Source organism: Callithrix jacchus, chromosome 3 (assembly GCF_049354715.1).
Source record: "Callithrix jacchus isolate 240 chromosome 3, calJac240_pri, whole genome shotgun sequence".
Taxonomy (NCBI): Eukaryota; Metazoa; Chordata; class Mammalia; order Primates; family Cebidae; genus Callithrix; species Callithrix jacchus.
The window spans coordinates 5,213,967-5,235,056 of record NC_133504.1 but is presented as its reverse complement, the minus strand read 5'-3'; the positions used below and the strand labels follow the sequence as shown (position 1 = coordinate 5,235,056).

The window sequence follows — 21,090 nt, the reverse complement described above, 5'->3', positions numbered from 1 at the left end:
GGGCAGTAGTGCCATCACCTGTCACTGCAGCCTCAAACTCCCAGGCTCAGGAGATCCTCCCACCTCAGCCTTCCAAGTAGCTGGGATTACAGGCAGATAGAGCGATGCCCAGCTATTTTTTTATTTTGTAGACAGGGTCTTGCCGTGTTGCCCAGGCTGGTCTTGAACTCCTGAGCTCAATCGATCTGCCTGCCTCAGCCTCCCAAAGTGCTGGGATTACAAGTATGAGCCACCGCGACCAGTTTGCATTATTAAATATAGAAAATCTATTTGATTCACCAAATAACATTCTTCTTTATTATTCTTAAAAGTAATATTTTAATGTAATAAGATTGCTTTGCACCAAAAGGTGGGGTTTCCAAATTATTCTCAATGGGGTGAGGATGTTATCACACCCACGGCCGTCAGAAAGCGATCACTCCGGAGCCTTTGTTTCAAATAGTACAGGGTTTGGACAGAGACCCAATTAGGACAGGACAAAGCAGAAGGCTCCTTCCAAACCTGGATGAGATCCTGAAAAGCAGCAGCTTTTGCCAATAAAGATCCTTGAAATTATTCAGTTACCCTCAAAGCAGTCGTTGTCTCCAAGACAATCACTCGTAAGCGCAATCCCATGGGAGCCAAGGTACCATTTTGTGATTTTCATTTCCACCTGAGGCCATTCATTCGATCAACTACGTGTCTTGCCTTTATGAGGTTCTGACCTAATTAGACATATGCCCACTAAAATCCAAAATAACATGTGCCGTGTGTTGCATCACAGAATGTGTGCCTACATTGTTTAAGGACACCGACTTTGAAGGAGGGGACATTGCTACAGTTTTCTCACCGAGCGCCAAGTACTGCCAGGTAATCTGCACTTACCACCCAAGATGCCTACTCTTCACTTTCACGGCGGAATCACCGTCTGAGGAGCCCACCCAATGGTAAATGCTTCTGTTTCTACATCGAGGACACAGATTTTGCAGGGAGCTTGCTATTCATAACGCATTTCCATCTATCATTTTATAAGATTTAACATTAACAACTGGAAGATAAATTGCCTGTCAGTTGAAATATTATTACAGAAAGAAGAGATGGTGTTTAGACAATTTAGAAAAGAATCAATATGCCTCCAAGTGCAGACTTTCCGGACTCTCTTACCGTCTCAGTATTAATGTATGTTTCCTCTTCTTGTCTCCATTTTTATTCTTCTTAAACATTTCACACTTTGCTTTTCCATCGATTATTAATTTTTGATTTAAACTGGAACTTCTATTTTATTAGAAAAAATTATCTATTAAAAATTATTGCTGGGCACGGTGGCTCACGCCTATAATCCCAGCACTTTGGGAGGCCGAGGCGGGTGGATCACGAGGTCAAGAGATGGCGACCATCGTGGTCAACAAGGTGAAACCTCGTCTCTACTAAAAATACAAAAATTAGCTGGGCATGATGGCGCGTGCCTGTAATCCCAGCTACTCGGGAGGCTGAGGCAGGAGAATTGCCTGAAACCAGGAGGCGGAGGTTGCGGTGAGCCGAGATCGTGCCATTGCACTCCAGCCTGGGTAACTACAGCGAAAGTCCGCCTCAAAAAAAAAAAAAAAAAAATTAAAATTATTATTAAAATTAAATATTTTATTTTAAAGGATAATTGAAAAAAATGGTACAGTACGATGATCCCTTTCCATCACCATAACTGCGATTTTTGCCTCTCTTACCTATGTTTGTACACATGCTTAATTCTAAAACATCATGACGCGTTACCCCTAAACACCTCAGCATGCATTATCCTGCATAATAGACATACGTAATGTAACGAGAGTTCCTTTATATTATTTCAGTTTTCCCTCAAATGTAATGTATAGCAATTAACCAGAATCTCACCAAGTTTCACACACTGCATTGGGTCGTTTGTCAGATTTAAAATATTTTAAACATCCCGCCAACCCCATGTGTTCCCATGCTGAGCTTGAAAATGTAATAACAAGCCTTTCTGTAGAATTAACTTGTCCACATCTTTGTGTATTACTGCTACGTCCACGGGCATTTATATAACACCTTGAACTTGTAAAATTTACCATTCCAGAATGTAGAACAGGGATCAGCAAACATCTTCTCAATAAAGCAGGGTAAATATGTTAGGCTTTGTGGACAAAACTCACAGCGAAGCCAAGGACATTATGCAAGTACTTACGTATGTCACCACTTCAAATGCAACCATTTGAAAACATAAAAATCATTTTATATCACTAACAGGCTGTTCAGAAACACACAGAGTTTTGGTTGCATTTTACTAACAGCCCATAGTTTACCCGTTACTGTTGGTTCCTATAGGAAGGAGTATTTACATGTAGTCTCTTAAGTGTGGGGATGCTGGAGTGAAAAAACACACTCATAATCTTGCTGAGAAACACTTGTGTTGGCAGAGATCAGTCTGTTTCACTCTCTTTGTCTTTCTGTGTGCTGACTTTTAAGATCCATTATTTTAAAACACAAATTCCTATTCAGTAATACATATTTTTTAAAAAACAGGTTTACTTGTGTCCTGAAAGACAGTGTTACAGAAACACTGCCAAGAGTGAATAGGACAGGAGCAATTTCTGGGTATTCTTTCAAGCAATGCCCACACCAAATAAGCGGTAAGATATGTCGTTAGAATTAACAAACACTAGGTGTGACGTACACATATAGTCACATCAGGTGTGGCTTTGTGACTATGGAATAAAACACTGCTATGTGGGGAAAAAAATCCCTTAAGTTCTTTCAATGTAGAGTATGAACTAGCATACATGTGTGCCTGCCCATCCAACACACTATAAACATTTCTTTACGTCATAGAAAGGCATATCTTACAGGCTGGATGCAGTGGCTCACGCCTGTAATCCCAGCACCTTGAGAAGCCGAGGCAGGCAGATTGCAAGGTCAGGAGTTTGAGACCAGCCTGACCAACGTGGCGAAACCCCATTTCTAGGAAAAATTAACAAATCAGCTGGGAAGGGTGGTGCATGCCTCTGGTCTCAACTACCTGCGAAGCGAAGGCAGGATGACGGCTTGAACCTGGGAGGAGGTCACAGTGAGCCAAGATCACTGAGAGCGATACTCCGTCTCAAAAAAAAAAAAAAAAAGACATGTCTTACTACCTCACTTCTCATCATTCATTTATATTCTTTCTACTTCCCAGCCTAAAAATCTTAAATGGAAGTCCCATTTTCTGAGACTGGGTCTCACTGTGGAGTGCAGTGGTGCAATCGCAGCTCACTGCAGCCTTGACCACTTAGCTTCAGGAGTAGCTGGGACCAAAGGCATGCACCACCATTCCCAGCTAATTTAAGTTTTCCTAGAGGCAGGATCTCACTGTATTGCCCAGGTTGGTGTCAAACTCCTGGCCTCAAGTGATCTGCCCGCCTTGGCCTTCCAAAGTGCTGGATTGCATGGTGCCCAGGAGGAATTCCTTATTAAACATATTAATCCAAATCAAAAGGAGCAAATATAAAGGTTGAAGTGACCCTTGTCTTAATAGTGAATAGATACTTGAATCAATTAATTTGTGAAATGATCAGTGCAGTTAGGGAGAACAGAGGCTAGGTCAGAAACAACATGTGAATTTACAAGTCTAAAACTGTTACAATATAAGAAGGATACTGGGCCAGGCGCGGTGGCTCAAGCCTGTAATCCCAGCACTTTGGGAGGCCGAGGCGGGCGAATCACGAGGTCAGGAGATCTAGACCATCCTGGTCAACCTGGTGAAACCCCGTCTCTACTAAAAATACAAAAAATTAGCTGGGCACGGTGGCGTGTGCCTGTAATCCCAGCTACTCAGGAGGCTGAGGCAGGAGAATTGCCTGAACCCAGGAGGCGGAGGTTGCAGGGAGCCGGGATTGTGCCATTGCACTCCAGCCTGGGTAACAAGAGCAAAATTCCATCTCAAAAAAAAAAAAAAAAAAAGAAAGAAGGATACTGGCATTCTTTTACTGCTTTCATTCAAGAACAAGAATTTTGCAAATTAATATAGCAGAAGACTTCTGAGGAAAGGTGGGTGAAAAAGTTAAATGAGTGAGTCAGGGCTGGGCACGGTGGCTCACACCCATAATCCCAATACTTTGGGAGGCCGAGGCAGGTGGATCATGAGGTCGGGAGATCGAGATCATCCTGGCCAACATGGTAAAACCCTGTCTCTAGTAAAAATACAAAAATTAGCTGGGCTTAGTGGCATGTGCCTGTAGTCCCAGCTACTCAGGAGGCTGAGTCAGAAGAATCACTTGAACCCGGGAGGCAGAGGTTGTAGTGAGCCAAGATCATGCCACTGAACTCCAGCTTGGGCAACAGAGCAAGACTCGGTCTCAAAAAAAAAAAAAAAAAAAAGTGAGTCAGGAGAGACAGTTGCTTAGGTCATTGCCCCTGGAATCTGGAAGGGACTCATGTTTTCTGCTTTTATTTCCAGCTTGCAACAAAGACATTTATGCGGACCTGGACATAAGGGGCATGAACTACAACAGCTCGGTTGCCAGGAGTGTTCAAGAATGCCAGGAAAGATGCACAGATGACATCCACTGCCACTTTTTCACGTATGCCACAAGACGGTTTCCCAGCCTGGTGCATCGGTGGGTGAGCCCCCATGGTGGGTGAGCCCCCATCAGAGTAGCCAGTGAACACCAGAATGGTGATATACTAAAAAAATTTTCATCACCTTGATGCCAGAATTTATTTTAAACCCCTAAAAGACATTTCTACAAAAGTACTCCTAGTTTTCTTCATGAAAAATACACTTAAAGCCTACTTTGGATGCATTTCCTTTATGATAAGAAGTCTACCTTTTAATAAAACTGTCAGAAAAATAAATGCACCTAAACCATATCCTAGCTAATTTCAAAAGTGCTACACTATTAAATTGGCAATTTAAAAACACTACAATTGGTCTGATTGGCAGTGTCCTTCCCAGTCTAAAAAAATGTTACAGCCTTAGAGAAGAAAAATAAAAATCTACTCTCTCTCTCTCTCTGTTTCTCTTGCTAAATAACTTTCTTACCTAAGACAAAATACTCATGTAAAAAGTTTTATCCTGCTTCATACAAGATTTTGAAATATTTCAAGGATAAATCTATTATGTAAGAATTTAAAAATGATCTCGTATCTAATGACCAAATCTGTGTTCTCATCTTTAAAAATTTCTAGGGAAATATATTATTAATTTGTATATTCAGAAATATTTGAGATGATTTAGATTTTCATAGTAAACAGCATTTATCTGGAGTCAACAGAAAAGTGAAAAACATTCAAATTTCTAATATTTGTGTTTCAACATTGGATATTAACATTTTGTTCTCCACATTCACAAAGAGGAATAAACAGAGAGCAAACAAAGCATCAACCAGCTATTTCAGAAACGATCATCAGGCCTGTAATCCCAGCACTTTGAGAGGTGGAGGCGGGTGGATCACTTGAGGTCAGGAGTTCAAGACCAGCCTGACCAACTGGTGAAACCCCATCTCTACTAAAAATACAAAAAGTATCCCGGCGTGGTGGCACTCACCTGTAATCCAAGCTACCTGGGAGGCTGAGGCAGGAGAATCTCTTAAATCCAGGAGGCGGAGGTTTCAGTGAGCCGAGATTGCGCCACTGCACTCCAGCCTGGTGCCAGAGCAAGAATTCATCTCAAACAAACAAACAAAACAACAGTGGTTCTCTCTCACACACACACACACACGCACACGCACACACGCACACACGCACACACACACACCCTAAACCCCCTAATTAGCCATTTGACTTGCAAGGCTTGTCTTGAGCTCAGCTCAGCGGACAGCGTTTATGTCTAACACTTAACACAATGTGGACTGCAAACCAAAGCGGGATTTGTCAGACAGTGAATCATTAGAAGCGGAAGGCTGAGAAGTCGCACACTCACGCACTGTTTTTCTTCATGCGGTCGCTCTCTCAAGCTCTCACTGTGCCAAGGAAGAAGTAAAGTCGCACAGTTCACAGGTGCTGAGCGTCACTGCTGGGGCCATGCCCAGTCCGTCATCCTCCCAGACGGATGCCGCAGGGGCTTCCAGGACCTCTCTCCAGAGGGGAGTTTCTTACCATCTCGTGTTTTTTCCTCCTTGCAGTTGGAAGAATAAGACTCTTTCCGTTATTCTTTTTATTCAGTAACAGGTGTCTGCTGAAGCACACCCAAACGGGGACACCAACGGGGATAACGAAGCTCCACAGAGTGGTGTCTGGATTTTCACTGAAATCCTGTGCCCTTTCTAACCTGGGTAACTATTGACTTCTTGATGACGTAGTTTAACCGTGAGACATGTGGATGATCGGTACGATAGACCTAACTCGGGATACCAGCTATGCTCACTGATGAAACGGACCCAACGATCTTTGCCTTCATCTTGTAGATTTCAAGATTTCACCTTGTAGATCCTATATTTAAATTTCAAGTTTAAAATAATCGTGTCATTTTCTACTAAATAAAAAAATTAAAAGATCTTGGGATACATTTAAATTTTTAAATATGGAATATACAAATTCTGTGACTGGAATTTCCCTGACCGCTGGCGCCCTGATTTCCTAACGCAGTTATTCTCTCGTGCAGCTCGAGTTAGGTTCGAACTGACTTCCTAACGCAGGTCTTCTCTCGTGCAGCTCGAGTTAGGTTCGAACTGACTTCCTAACGCACTTCTTCTCTCGTGCAGCTTGCATTAGGGACGTTTTCCCTGACACCGCGTTTGCAGACAGCAACATTGCCAGTGTCGTGACTCCAGACGCCTTTGTCTGCCACCGAATCTGCACTCATCATCCCGGTTGCTTGTTTTTTACCTTCTTTTCCCAGGAATGGCCCAGAGAATCTCAAAGGTAAGGAATTAACAAGCAAGGATAATTTGTTATCTTTCAAAAATAGCTGATCAAAATCCATCAGTAAAAATTCCAAGTTACTAAAAATTTAATCCAAATGTCATTGCAGGATAAAAGATGTAAAGAATTTCTAACTTCTCTCCCTTTCTATTCCCTACCTGCCTACCACAAACCCAACATTACCGAGGGCTTATTTTTAAAAATAAATATTATTTTACCTAAATAAATTTTAGGCACAGGTACAGTTTTGTTACATGGATAGACTGTGTCATGGAAAGTGTGGGCTTTCAGTGTAGCCAAATAGCACACATTGACCTATTAGGTCCTTTCTCATGCCTCACCCCCTCTATCCTCCCAATTCTGAGTCTCCAATATCTTTCTTTTTTTTTTCTTTCTTTTTTTTTTTTTTTTTTTGAGACGGAGTTTCGCTCTTGTTACTCAGGCTGGAGTGCAATGGCGCAATCTCGGCTCACCGCAACCTCCGCCTCCTGGGTTCAGGCAATTCTCTTGCCTCAGCCTCCTGAGTAGCTGGGATTACAGGCACGCGCCACCATGCCCAGCTAATTTTTTGTATTTTTAGTAGAGACGGGGTTTCACCATGTTGACCAGGACGGTCCCGATCTGCTGACCTCGTGATCCACCCGCCTCGGCCTCCCAAAGTGCTGGGATTACAGGCTTGAGCCACCGCGCCCGGCCCTCCAATATCTTTCATTCCACTCTTTCTGTGCCCGGGTATACTTTACTTAGCTCCCACTTACAACTGAGAACATGCAATATTCGACTTGGTTTCTGAGCTGCTTCACTTGAGATAACGGCCTCCAGTTCTCTTCGTGTTGCTGCAGAAGACGTGGTTTTATCACTTTCATGACTAAGTAACATTCTATACTATATTCCTTCGTCTGTTCATTTGTTGATAGACTTTTAGGTTGATTCCCTGTCTTTGCTACTGTAAATAGTGCTACAGTAAGCATGTGAGTGTAGGTATCTTTTTGATATAATACTTTTTTTTCCTTTCTTTTCATTTGGATATATACCCAGTAGTGAGATTGCTGGAGGTCTCCACCTTTGGCAAAGGGAGAGTTGCCTAGTTCTAAATGGAATGAAGAGATTCCATTTCCATCTCATGACCACTAAAAGGCAACGCAGTCCAATCTTTTGTTTAATTGAATCAGGAGCAGGAAGAGCTGAAAATGTCAGTAAAATGTCAAACCCAAAGTGGAGAGAGAGAGGTGGAAATGAATGTCTCCACCAAGTGGGTTGGGGTGATGGCGGAGGGGGATTTCAGAATTGAGTCCCTGTTTCCTTTCCAATGGAAATTGACACAGGACATCAGAAACAGCATGGACAATTTCTTTGATCATTAAAAGGACACTAGCTAAGGTTGGCGTCTCTCTGTTTCTTTTTTTCTTTGAGACAGTGTCTTGCTCTGTCACTCAGGCTTGGGTGCAGTGGGTGCGATCTTGTCTCACTGCAGCCTCCACTTCCTGGGCTCAAGCAATCCACCTGTCTCATTCTCCCAATTTGCTGTGACCACAGGTGTGTGCCACCACGCCCAGCTAATGTTTGTATTTTTGTAGAGACAGGGTTTCGGCATGTTGTCTAGGCTGGTCTAGAACTCCTGGACTCAAGCAATCCACTTACCCTGGCCTCCCACAGTGCTGGAATTATAAGCTTGATCCACCACGTGCAGCTTGCTGTTCCTCATTGACGACATTCACTTAAACAAACACACAGACGAACAAAAATCTATGAAATACACTGAATTGGAACTCTCAGGGCCCTCGGCACTGGCTTGATTGGCCTCCTGTTGAGGAACACGTGTCCTCCAGAAAATTCCACCAAGGGGCGACCTCGTGTGCCTTGCCCATCACAGGAGCCTCCCTTTCCGTTGAGTGAGGCTATTTCAGAAGCGCCAGATTTGTCACGTGAAAATGAATCTGCTACCTGCATTCACTAAACACATTTAGTAGAATTTATTTGGTGCCTATTATATATCAAGCATTGTTCTGAACACCGGTTATACCATTTAGTGGATGAAATAGATAAAAACCTTGCTTGCTTGGAACAGAGTGGAGATGAGACAGAAGTGATCGGATTGGTGTGTGTTATCAACAGGGAGCCAATACGATTTACTGGTGGATTGGACGGTGGATTGTGAAGGAGTCAGTGATAGCACCACGATTTTTGGCCCAAAGAACTGGAAAGACGGAAATGCTGATGACAGAACCGTAGAAGCTTTAATAAGAATCAGAGTGTAGGATAACAATGGCCTTGAGACATCGAGGGGAAAAGGTTGAAACGGCGACTGGAAATAGAAGTCAAATTCAGGAGAGGGGTTTATGCTGTGGGTCTGCGTCTAGGTGTTGGCCATACACAGCTGATTTTTTTTTTTTTTTTTTTTGAGATGGAGTCTTTGCTCTGTCACCCAGGCTGGAGTGCAGTGGCATGATCTCGGCTCACTGCAACCTCTGCCTCCCAGGTTCAAGCGATTCTCCTGCCTCAGCCTCCCGGGTAGCTGGGACTACAGGCACATGCTATTAAGCCCAGCTGATTTTTGTATTTTTAGTAGAGATGGGGTTTCACCGTGTCAGCCAGGATGGTCTTGATCTCCTGACCTTGTGATCTGCCCTCCTCTGCCTCCCAAAGTGCTGGGGTTACAGGTGTGAGCCACCGTGCCCAGCCTACGTTTTGAAAATCTAGTGAAATTATCAAAGGATTAAATGCAGACAGAGAAGAAAGTAGGTCCAAAGATTGAGCCTTGGGGCATTATAAAGTTCAGACATAAGAAAGATGCCTTGTCACTTGTAATCTTGTGTTAGTCCCTGCTCTTTGCTTTGTCTTATTCCCTTACTGAGCAATTCCTATAATAGGAATAACACATTTGATCTTTAATAGAGAATGTGATAGAAACATGGCTTCTATAAGCCAAAACTTGGCAATTTAAATGGAAATTGATTAAAATTAAATAAAACTAACAATTCACCTCCCCAGCTGTATTAGCCACGTTTCAAGTGCCCTGTAGCCACATGTGGTTGGTGGTTACTGCATTGGATGGCAAAGACAGAATATTTCCATCAATGCAGGAAGTTCTAAGGGCAGCCTTGCTTCAGGCTGTGAGCTTGTCTGCTTAGGAAAAGTCACTCTTTTCCAGGAAGATGCTCCCAGGGTGTGGAGTCCACGATGGACCTCACTCACCTCCTTATAAAACTGTCACGGCCCTGGATAGGAGATTTCTAGGCAGCATGAAGACTCTTGAATCTTTAAGATTGGCTCGGAGTGTTGAAAGGAAGGAAATGAAAAGGGAAGATTCTAGGAAGGCTGACGACAGATCAAGCTCAGATAAGGTTTTACAAGCCAGGTGATTTAGTTAGAAAATTTTTCTGCAACCTAAGGGTCATGGAGTGTGACTCTGTGGTTTGTGAGTGTGAGTCCATGGTTTATGACTCCGTGGTTTATGAGTGTGACTCCGGGGTTTATGAGTGTGACTCTGTGGTTTATGAGTGTGACTCTGTGGTTTATGAGTGTGACTCTGTGGTTTATGAAGAGTACTTTCAAAATAGGAAAATCTTTGCAATTCAGTGCCAGCATGAACCGACCTTACCTTCCTTGTGTGCTGTAAAATGTTTTTATGTGTTTGATGTGATCCATTTCTACTTCCCTTTTGTTTTCCTTAGAAATCTTTGCCTCCTGAAAACATCTGAGAGTGGATTACCCAGTACACGCATTAAAAAGAGCAAAGCACTTTCCGGTTTCAGTCTACAGACCTGCCGGCACAGCGTCCCAGGTAAACAGCAGGTGTTCTGCGTTCTGGCTGGAGGCTGATGAATGCTGAGAGTGTGTCTCGCTCTGACATGTGGTCTGCTGTCTAGTGTTCTGCCATCCGTCATTTTACCATGACACTGACTTCTTGGGAGAGGAACTGGATATTGTCGCTGTGAAAGGTCACGAGGCCTGCCAGAAACTCTGCACTGATGCCGTCCGCTGCCAGTTTTTCACCTACACCCCAGCTCAGGCATCTTGCAGCGAAGGGAGGTAAGCCGTATGAAGGGTTTTGTGGGTCCCCTTCTCCCATCTGTCTGTGAGATGCATTATGTTTATACCGTTTTGTTTCCAACTGTAGAGGCAAATGTTACTTAAAGCTTTCTTCAGACGGATCTCCGACTAAAATACTGCACGGGAGAGGAGGCATCTCTGGCTACACATTAAGGTTGTGTAAAATGGATAATGGTGAGTATAATGTCACTTGAAAAAATATAGCTGAAGGAATTACTCCATGCTGAGTATATCACAGCCAAGGCTGTCACGTACAGCCACAGAGGGGGGAACATTCGTGAAATAAACTTCGCAGTTTTCTGTTATTTTCACTCCTATCACCCGAGCTGACCATGTTTTAAAGGTAAATATTGGGGCTTGACGAAACTGCACATTGCCTGGTATTAACTAATTATGAGTTTCAATTTGACACCTTTATACACCTGGCATGCATCTCTCTCTCTTTCTTTCTTTGCTTTCTCTTACTTTCCTTCCTTCTTTCTTTTCCTTCCTTCCTTTCTTTTTTCTCTCTTTTCCTTCCCTCTCCCCTGCCCTTTCCTTCCTTCCTTTCTTTCTCTTTCCCTCCCTCCTTCCTTCCTTTCTTTCTCTCTCTCTTTTCCTTCCATCTTCCCTTCTCTTCCCTTTCCCTCCCTTCCTCCCTTCCTTCTTTCCTTCCTTCCTTCCTTCCTTCCTTTCTTTCTCTCTCTCTTTTCCTTCCTTCTTCCCTTCTCTTCCCTTTCCCTTCCCCCCTCCCTCCCTCCCTCTCTCCCTCCCTCCCTTCCTTCCTTCCTTCCTTTGTTCTTTCTCAGACTCTCACTCTGTTGCTCAGGCTGGAGTGCAGCAATGCAATCAATGTTCACTGCAACCTCTGCCTTGAACTCCTGGACTCCAGCAATCCTCCCACCATAATCGCTGAGTAGCTGGGACTACAGGTGTGCACCACAACACCCAGCTAATTTTTTGTAGAGATGGGGTCTTGCCATGTTGCCCAGGCTGGTTTTGAACTTATGGGCTCTAGCAATCCTTCTGCTTTGTCCTCCCAAAGTTCTGGGATTACAGACTTGAGTCACTGCACCCAGCTACAACTGGTATTTCATAATAAGATGCAGACTCAGCCAACACTCCTGTTATCAAGGCAGTAATCTTTCCCATGATCCTTTATAACTGAAATATCAATCAGAACCTTGGTTAGTCAAATTATTCATTTGCTTCTAAAAATGTGGATCTATTCGAGAGACACTGGAGCACCTCCTTTTTAGGGGTCTTTATTCAGATTCCATGCAGAATTCTTTAGACTTATGAACTGGCAAAGGTTAAGGTAAAACTTTACTAATAACAATGAGTGTGGTAGGGTGGAATTAGGGGTGTTTAGATTATACAAGACCTGCAATAACATAAAAGTTACAATAAAAATCACAGCAGCAGTGTTTCCATCCCAGTGGCCAATTTCTGAGCATAGTCACTAGAGATGGTTTGCACGCAAACAGAATTGTCCTAAGGGACACATCCCCAACAGGAAATAACACAGCACAAACAGTCCTGCCTAAATTCCCATAGTAACGGAGGATGGCTTCCATATACTCTGATCTACATACAGCTGCATTTCTTAGACTGTTTATTGCTAAGTGCTCAATATTACAATACTCTGTAAGATGCAACTGAGATTTTATGAATAAAATGAAAGTGATATCATGCTTTGCAGTGTTTTAGACACATACAGATCTTTTGTGTCAGATTATCTGCTGTACTGAAAAGGCAAATCAATCCTTAATTTCTGAGAACTTGTTTTGTAGAACATAAAGATGTTGAACTCCCTCCAACACTAACATGCTAACTAGCAAACGGTGTCTTCCTAGAGCTGCGAGGTGCTCTGATGAAAATCTTTGGATGGCTCCAGCCTCCTTAGAAAGCCCATCAGTTAAGTCGTATCTCTTACATTCTGTTTGCCTCACAATAAACTTCCCTGAGTCAAGGAGGAGCATCCAGAATCATTCTGTGGTCTTCTTTCTACTTCTAAGCATTGGAAGGAACCCTTAACAAATATTGTTGTGGTTTAAAAAATGGGGATGAGCACTTATACCTCCATAAATTGCAGATCGCATTTTCCCGCTTCCTTCTTCATTACGTTTTTCTCTGTTGGATTTACAGACTCTGGCCTGTAGCGGTTACAGTATATACCAGGTATAGATTGATGGCTACAGGGGAAAATGTAAGACAAAGGAAAATGAGCTCATCTGTCCTTCAGTGCACCTTCGGAGGGAGTGAATTAGATGACTCGGTTTTTACTGCACTGTGTTAGATGAAATAGCCCCTGATGCGGAAGGGAATGTCAACCTGAGATGTTTATGGTGTCTTGCACTGTCGTTGGTCTGCATTGTAACTTAACTTTCTGAAGACAGCAGCAGCACTGAAAGAAACACTTCTTAACACAAAATATGATTCTAAACACAGATTTCCAGCATTTCATTTAAACTGAGTAACAAAACAGGATGGACATCAAGGCCTCTCACCTGCACCTAATGGGGTCTGTACTGAGTTGTTTCTAACGTACCTTAGTTACTACCTACCTATGAATTCTCCAAAGATTTACCTTTATTACACTTCCCACCTTGCAAACTATAAAGGCTGCCCAGAAATTCCAGCATAGAGTTAAGACCTTCAAAAGGGCCCTCCAAAACGAATGTTCACCCTGCCGGCTCTAAAGTGAGAGCCTCTGCTCAGGTTTCCTGGAACTCATTGTGCTTGTTCTCACCTCGGCTCTCTTAGCTGCTGCTTCCTCCCAAAGTCCTTTTCCCATCCTCTCCTTCTATTTGAAATCGGCCCAGAATTATACACTCATTTTCCTACCAAGTAAAAAAAAAAGGCCTAGAAAGGTTGTTTTACACCCACAAGACTAGTGATTGCGCCTTCTAGGATCCGACTTCTCATCAGCGATTCTTCTGCTAACTTAAACTCCTTCCTTAGCTCAGGACACGGAGCCTCTCTGGGCATCTGAGCCTCGTTATTCTAAGTGTGGTCTGGGCACAGCACATTGGCATCACCCGGGAGCTTGTTAGAAAGAATTTCAGGACCCTCACAGACATTACTGAGCTGGAATCTGCATTTTAAAAGCTTCCCAGGCGACCCACAGGTGCATGAAAGTTTGAGTCTCACTGCTCTAGAAGACTGCTGTCTACGAGCACCCACTCCCATGCCATCTGTGTTCCACAAAAGACTGGGTTCCAAGGCTCCAACCGGGAGGGTGGGCTTTTGTCGGGCATCCCAGTAAGTAGAAATAGAGGGAACCGTCCTGTCTAGGGAACCACAAGAGAAAAGAAACACGTGGATGAGTCTGTGTCAAAGTCCCTGAAAAGTACCAAGGACCCCAGAGAATCCCAAACGGTCAACAAGGCCAAAGGTCAGAGGAAGTTCACAGCAGGTCAGCCTTAGTTTGGACGGGGATGGAGCAGGAGTGACTGGGAGTCATGGTCAGCAGAGTCACAGGGAAGGCGGAGAAACTGGACCACGCTGAGTCCAGTCCACACCTGAGCGCACGGTGCTCGCCTTTTCTTTCTAACAGTCGTTCTCACACTTCAGCAGGGCTGCTTCAAACACAGATGGCTGAATTTCCAGGCTGGAGTTTCTCATTCACTGGATCTGAGGTGGGGCTGAAGAATGTGCATTGTTTTATTTTGAGATGGTGTCTCACTCTGTGGCCCAGGCTGGAGTGCAGTGGTGCCATCTCAGCTCATTGCAACCTCCAGCTCCTGGGTTCAAGCAATTCCCTGCCTGGGCCTCCCAAGTAGCTGGGACTACAGGTCCCTGCCACCACGGCCAGCCAATTTTTGTATTTTTAGTAGAGATGGGGTTTTACCATCTTGGCCAAGCTTGGCTTGAACTCCTGACCTCATGATATACCCACCTCAGCCTCCCAAAGTGCTTGGATTACAGGCATGAGCCACCGTGCCTGGCCAAGAATGTGCATTTTTAACAAGTTCCCAGGTGACTCTGTTGGTCTGGGGACTGCACTTGACAACCACTGGCTTAAAAGAACCATTCGTGTTATCATTTGAAGAAGGATAAGACTTGTAGGACCACACGGGGAGGGCCGCATCCTTTGGGGTGTGTCATTGCAAGATGGCTTCGTCAATTCCGTTTCTTACGTGTGTGGTCTGCTTTGGCAACTTGACCACAAAGTCTCTGCAACTCGAGGTCATGGTGAACTGTTGGCTTGAGGGAAGGTTTTCTTCTTCTTGCTCCTGAAGGAGGAAAGGAAGACGCAGGACGCTGCTCATCGCAATGCTTCTGTTGCAGAGTGTACCAGCAAAATCAAGCCAAGGATTGTTGGAGGAACTGCATCTGTTCGTGGCGAGTGGCCGTGGCAGGTGACGCTGCACATCACCTCACCCACTCAGAGACACCTGTGTGGAGGCTCCATCATTGGAAACCAGTGGATTTTAACAGCTGCTCACTGTTTCTATGGGTCAGTACCATGCCTGTTTTTACCAGTTCATCATCTTCACATACTTATGAAAACTATTACTAGCATATTAGGAAATAAACACTTTAACCAATTAAATTGTCTTATTCGCAAAATTAATTCCTTCAGTGGAAAAAAGGCAGAAAGGAAGAGCCCTTCATGGTCTACCCGCTTCAGGACAGGTGCAGGTACCTGGCTGCTTCACTGCATGCGATTCTGCTTCCCATCTAAGCGTATCCGCACCACGAGGGGTCTTCATGTTCCCTGCAAGAGCATACCTTTTTCTGCGCCTCACTCTGTGCACTGTATATATATTGGCAGAAAATACTAGTAACACTTGTACTCAAGTGTGCCCAGAACTGAACTCACAGAGAATTCACCATTCTCTGAATCAAATTTCTAGTGTGTGTGTGTGTGTGTGTGTGTGTGTGTGTGTGTTTAAATACAGAAAGAGGCCAGGCATGGTGGCTCATGCCTGTAATCCCAGCACTTTGGGCAGCTGAGGTGGGAGGATCCCTGGACGCCAGGAGTTTGAGGTCAGCATAAGCAACATAGTGAGACTCTGTCTCTAAAAATATACAAAAACTAGATGGGCATGGTGAGGATCGCTGGAGCCCAAGAGTTCAATCCAGCCTGAGCAACAGAGGAAGGCCCTATCTCTAAGTAAATAAATAAAATACAGACGGAGTTCAGTATGCATCCTCAAATGGGGTTCCAAACTTACGTCCCTTTCAGCATTGGCCAACATAAAGGCTGCAGCTGGAAGGTCACATATTCCAGGGACGTGAAGTCAGACAGGCTTCCCGTTTGCTCCTTCCGTAACATCCGAGTTGTTTCCAGACACACTTTTGTGTGTTTTTTCTTATTAGGGTTTCGTTTTGTTTTGTTTTAAATCAATCTGCAGCACACTCATATTAAACTCAAGAACGCATGTGAGGTCAAGAGTCCCCTTTACCTGTCGCAGCATATGTGAATGGAGTACCAGAAAGGCTATGTGAGTTTCTCAGTGTCACAGCTAGTCACTGGCAACGTTGAGACGAAACCCAGTGGTTGTGTGTGTGTGTGTGTGTGTGTGTGTGTGTGTGAAATGAGTGCTCATTCATTTTGTGTGTATAATGTATTTTCTTTATAGGGTAAATTTTTTTTTAATCCTGGAAAATCTTAGGATAAAATCACTGTTGCCAACCTGAATGCCCATCGCTGGCAGAAAATACTAGTAATAAATAGTCACACACTTAAAAGTGTTTGGGTTGGTTTTAGTGAAGGAAATTTCTTTCCCTCTGCTGTTTACTCCTAGGGTAGAGTCGCCTAAGATTTTGCGTGTCTACAGTGGCATTTTAAATCAATCTGAAATAAAAGAGGATACATCTTTCTTTGGGGTTCAAGAGATAATAATACATGAGCAATATAAAATGGCAGAAAGTGGGTATGACATTGCCTTGTTGAAACTGGAAACAACAGTGAATTACACAGGTACGGAGACTTTTATTTGGAACGTTGTCTCCAACGGTGAACTGGATACAATGTTTACTAGACTCTTGACCCTGCCAATCTCTCTATGCATCATCATCATGAAAGGGAGAGGCCTGGGACACTGGTCATTCATTCTCTTAAGGCTGACATGCTTTCCTGGTTATTGAAACTTATTTGGGGACTGAGAGTGAAGAGATACGTTTTCTTCAGGCTTCTCCAGGTGCATAGAATGACATCATTTCACAATATGTCGGAAGAGTAAAGATAAGGTAGTCTAAAGATAATTCGGTAAAGATAATTTACGGCTGAAGGATGAAGGTCAGACAGAACAATTAAGCAACGTGTGCAGGATCAGAAACTGAGCTGGGTGGAGGAGTCTCTGAGGAGGGTGAGGCTTGTCTCTTGTCCTCTCACCCTGGCATGGGTGAGATACCATGCTGAACCTGAGGGAGGAGAATATGTGACAACAAGGCAAAAAAAAAAAAAGAATATAATATATGCATAAAATGCAAATGATGGGCAGTGAAAGAAGAGAGTCTCTTCTGGAAAAGAGGATGTATTTGGCTTCTGATATTTAAACCATGATTTTTTAAATTTAGATTTTCAACGACCCATATGCCTGCCTTCAAAAGGAGATAGACATGTAATATACACAGATTGCTGGGTGACTGGATGGGGGTACAGAAAATTAAGAGGTAAAAATCATGTTTTTATATGTGCTCAATCCTAAAAATAAAGAATGTAACCTTTTCTGCCCTGTCAAGTCATGTAGCTAAAGTGCAGGTCGCATTATCCAACTGCAGGAAGAGGATGAATAGAGACGGAGAGGCAGAAATCACCCAAGCGGAGCTGATGCCTCATCTGTTTGATTGGAAATTTTAAATATGACTAAAGCTCTTTAAAGACTAATTATATTTAATGAAGTTTGATGTGAAGCCCAGCACTTTTCAGGGAACGTTCTAGCCTGCAATCCAATTACTTTCTCTGGGAAGTCATTCCCGTTAGAGTCATAATTAATTTCTGAACTTAATTAACATTAACAAAATGGTACATGCAATAGTGGGAATAACATCTTCTTCATCCTTGTAATTATAAAAGATCTGTGAAATAAACCTAACATTTTTTCTTTCTAGATTTTTATATAGGCATGATTTTTTTTTTTTTTTTTTTTGAGATGTAGTCTCGCTCTGTCACCCAGGCTGGAGTGCAATGGCACTGTCTCCCAGGTTCAAGCAATTCTCCTGCCTCAGCCTCCCAAGTAGCTGTGACTACAGGCTTGTGCCATCACGCCGGCCATGATTTTTATTTTAAATATATGCAGCTGGGCATGGTGGCTCATACCTGTAATTCCAGCACTTTGCGAGGCCGAGGCGGGTAGATCACCTGCGTCAGGAGTTCAAGACCAGCCTGGCTAACATGCTGAAACCCTGTCTCCTCAGAAATACAAAAATTAGCCGGGCATGATGGCAGGTGCCTGTAATCCCAGCTCCTCGGGAGGCTGAGGTGGGAGAATTGCTTGAATCTGGGAGACAGAGGTTGCAGAGAGCCAAGATCACGCCATTGCACTGCAGCCTAGGCGACAGAGTGAGACTCTGTTGCTCTCTCTCTCATATAAGTGTGTGTGTATATATGTTTATATATATTATAATATGGTTATTCCACAAACAAACCAAAAAAATTTTTTTCAGACAAAATACAAAATACTCTCCAGAAAGCCAAGATACCCTTAGTGCCCAATGAGGAGTGCCAGAGGAGATACAGAGGGTATAAAATAACCCATAAGATGATCTGCGCGGGCTACTGGGAAGGAGGGAAGGACGCTTGCAAGGTAACAGAGTGCTCTCAGCCAATGGAACATTTGCAAATGGAAATGGTTAATGTATTTTAAAAAGCAGCCTTCTGCCAGTGAGCAGGGAACACAGTGTATTCGTTTGACTTAGACTGAAATCTAAAACGAGGAGACTGGATGAACGCAAGCACCCAGGCTCTTTGCAGTATATTAAAGGGCCAAGACAACATTTTAGGCAAAATCAGCCTGAGTAAGATATACGGAAAACAGGAAGCATCTGAGCTGATCTGTGTGTCTTTTCTTGTCTCTCCTTGTTCTAGGGAGATTCGGGCGGCCCCCTGTCCTGCAAACATGACGAGGTGTGGCACCTGGTAGGCATCACGAGCTGGGGCGAGGGCTGCGCTCAGAGGGAGCGGCCAGGCGTTTACACCAACGTGGTCGAGTACGTGGACTGGATTCTGGAGAAAACTCAAGCAGCGTGAACGTGTTCCCGGGGCCATTCGAGTCCATGGAGCACAGAGGATTTGCTGGGAGAGTGCGCTGATGTCGCTGAGGAAGACTGTGCCTGCCTGCTTCCTCCACAGTAACGCCCGGAAGGGGCTTCGTCTTAGTGGGAAAATGCCAAAAGAAAACCAGCAGTCACAAGCTGTTTCCCAAACCGCCGCTCTGCACTCATTGTAGCTTGTTTCAGCTTGCGGTCTCGTTTTTGATCGCCCTTCTATGGAGCCCGGGAATTACCCTAAGGCACTATTTTCAAAGATTAATATATATAGGGAGATGTATAAGAAAATAGACGAGCAGTGGCAGCCGGGACCGGACAGAAGAACTGATCAAAGAAGCCACCATGAAGATTTGGTCAATGGAAAATGAAAGTGGGAAGAAAGGAGAACAGAGACAGTCATCGTCATTTTGCAGAATCTACACTCTGCCTACGTGAACACCTGTCTTTTGTAAAGAAAGAATTTGATTGCATTTAATGGCAGATTTTCAGAATAGTCAGGAATTCTTGTCATTTCCGTTTTAAAATATATATATTTTTTTAAAAATCCGTTTGGGTAGACACAAGAGTGAATGTGGAGACACCAGAATTTCTGTATGGAAGAGGATTATAAGCAGCAATTGACCTGGAAGTGGTGCCTTAGGACCGATCCTGAAGATACCCTTTCCTGAAAAATGATTTGTGATGGATTGTATATTTATTTAAAATATTTTGGGAGGGGGAGGCTGATGCAGATGCATGGTCAAGCTTCTCTAAGACAAGCTGCTATGGTGACTGTGGGCTCCCAAGGCTAGACCCTATGTTTATTGGACACAATTCCCCACAGACTGCATCCACACAACAGAGAAAAAACAATTTGGGACCAAATGGATGGTTACAGCCAGGTCTTCAGCAAGCAGCTCCCTGTATTCTAAGTACTGGATTTTATGTTTAGTGCAACTATTTATCTGATTATTGTCATGAGCTAGTGCAATAACCCCGAATTTGAACTGTCACCACATAGCTTTCAACCTCTGCCAATAATTCATCCAGTGTAAAAAAAAAATTTTTTTTTGAGATCAAGTCTCATTCTGTTGCTTAAGATGGAGTGCAGTAGCATGATCTCAGCTCCCTGCAACCTCCACCTCCCAGGTTCAAGCGCTTCTCCTGCCTCAGCCTTCCAAGTAGCTGGGACTTCATTCAACCACCACCATGCCTGTTGAATTTTTCTGTTTTTAGTAGAGACAGGATTTCACTGTGTTGGCCAGGCTGGTCTTGAACTCCTGACCTTGTGATCTGCCCACCTCGGCCTCCCAAAGTGCTAGGATTACAGGTGTGAACCACTGCGCTGGCCATGAAAAATATTTATTGAACACAATTATGCAATAGCATCATGGTGAGCAAACAGGTATGTCCTAGTTTCATGAAGCTTATACTGTAGTTAACACGAGCAACAAAATAAAAATAATCACACAAAATCTATACGTTCAAGCTGAAATGAGCGGCTGCACCAGATTCCATGAGATGAGAAAGGAAGAAGGACACTTTTCACCAAGTTCAAAGACTGGGATACAAGAAAACTTGTCCTCAGGAAGAGAAAACAAAAGAAAAACCCGGAAGAGCAAAATGACGGTCGGGCGCGACGGGCGTATCAGATGCAAAACGCTGATGGCTTCGAACGGAACTGGAACGGAACGTCAGAGTGCCTTCGAGACAGGACTAGCTTATTAATGTTACCTTATTACCTAGTAGACTGGAAGCAACGCTGGACACAAAAAAGGGCTGGGATGTAATTTTGGGTAAGAAGAGATCTTTCTGTAAAGTCTTTCCTGAGAAGCTTATTGAGACAAACATATATTTTTTATTTTAGTGTTTAACTTTGTAAAATGCCTTGATTTTTGAAGAGCTATTATATGCCTATGATTCATTAATGGAAATACTATGAGATATAAAATGTACAATGAGAAGATCTCCTCTTCTGCGTAAGAGGAATGCACGTTCCACACATTGAGTAGCACCTCCTCACTTCCA

General features: G+C 43.6%; 1 protein-coding gene and 1 long non-coding RNA gene across 7 annotated transcripts in view; one reads left to right on the top strand and one right to left on the bottom strand.

Annotated features, from left to right (window-relative positions):
* The window catches only part of LOC118152124 (uncharacterized), a 13,336-nt gene extending 7,146 nt beyond the window's left edge, over nt 1-6,190 (bottom strand). The window contains exon 1 of the long non-coding RNA XR_013532753.1: nt 6,064-6,190. This is a non-coding gene — a long non-coding RNA (uncharacterized LOC118152124). The remainder of the gene's footprint in view (nt 1-6,063) is intronic.
* Nucleotides 1-21,090, top strand: part of F11 (coagulation factor XI) — a 25,329-nt gene extending 4,239 nt beyond the window's left edge. For 2 of the 6 annotated variants that reach the window (XM_002745163.7, XM_008992300.6), the window contains exons 3-15: nt 764-926; nt 2,515-2,621; nt 4,424-4,583; nt 6,130-6,239; nt 6,669-6,828; nt 10,503-10,612; nt 10,698-10,860; nt 10,949-11,055; nt 15,154-15,322; nt 16,617-16,792; nt 17,392-17,487; nt 18,481-18,620; nt 18,902-21,090. In XM_002745163.7, the coding sequence (XP_002745209.3) occupies nt 764-926; nt 2,515-2,621; nt 4,424-4,583; nt 6,130-6,239; nt 6,669-6,828; nt 10,503-10,612; nt 10,698-10,860; nt 10,949-11,055; nt 15,154-15,322; nt 16,617-16,792; nt 17,392-17,487; nt 18,481-18,620; nt 18,902-19,063 (1,823 nt within the window). In that variant the 3' untranslated portion in view covers nt 19,064-21,090. Of the gene's footprint in view, nt 1-763; nt 927-2,514; nt 2,622-4,423; nt 4,584-6,129; nt 6,240-6,668; nt 6,829-10,502; nt 10,613-10,697; nt 10,861-10,948; nt 11,056-14,436; nt 15,419-16,616; nt 16,793-17,391; nt 17,488-18,480; nt 18,621-18,901 lie in introns of those variants that run through there. The other 4 variants (XM_078366089.1, XM_054252690.2, XR_013532748.1 and 1 more) reach the window with 3 other exon arrangements.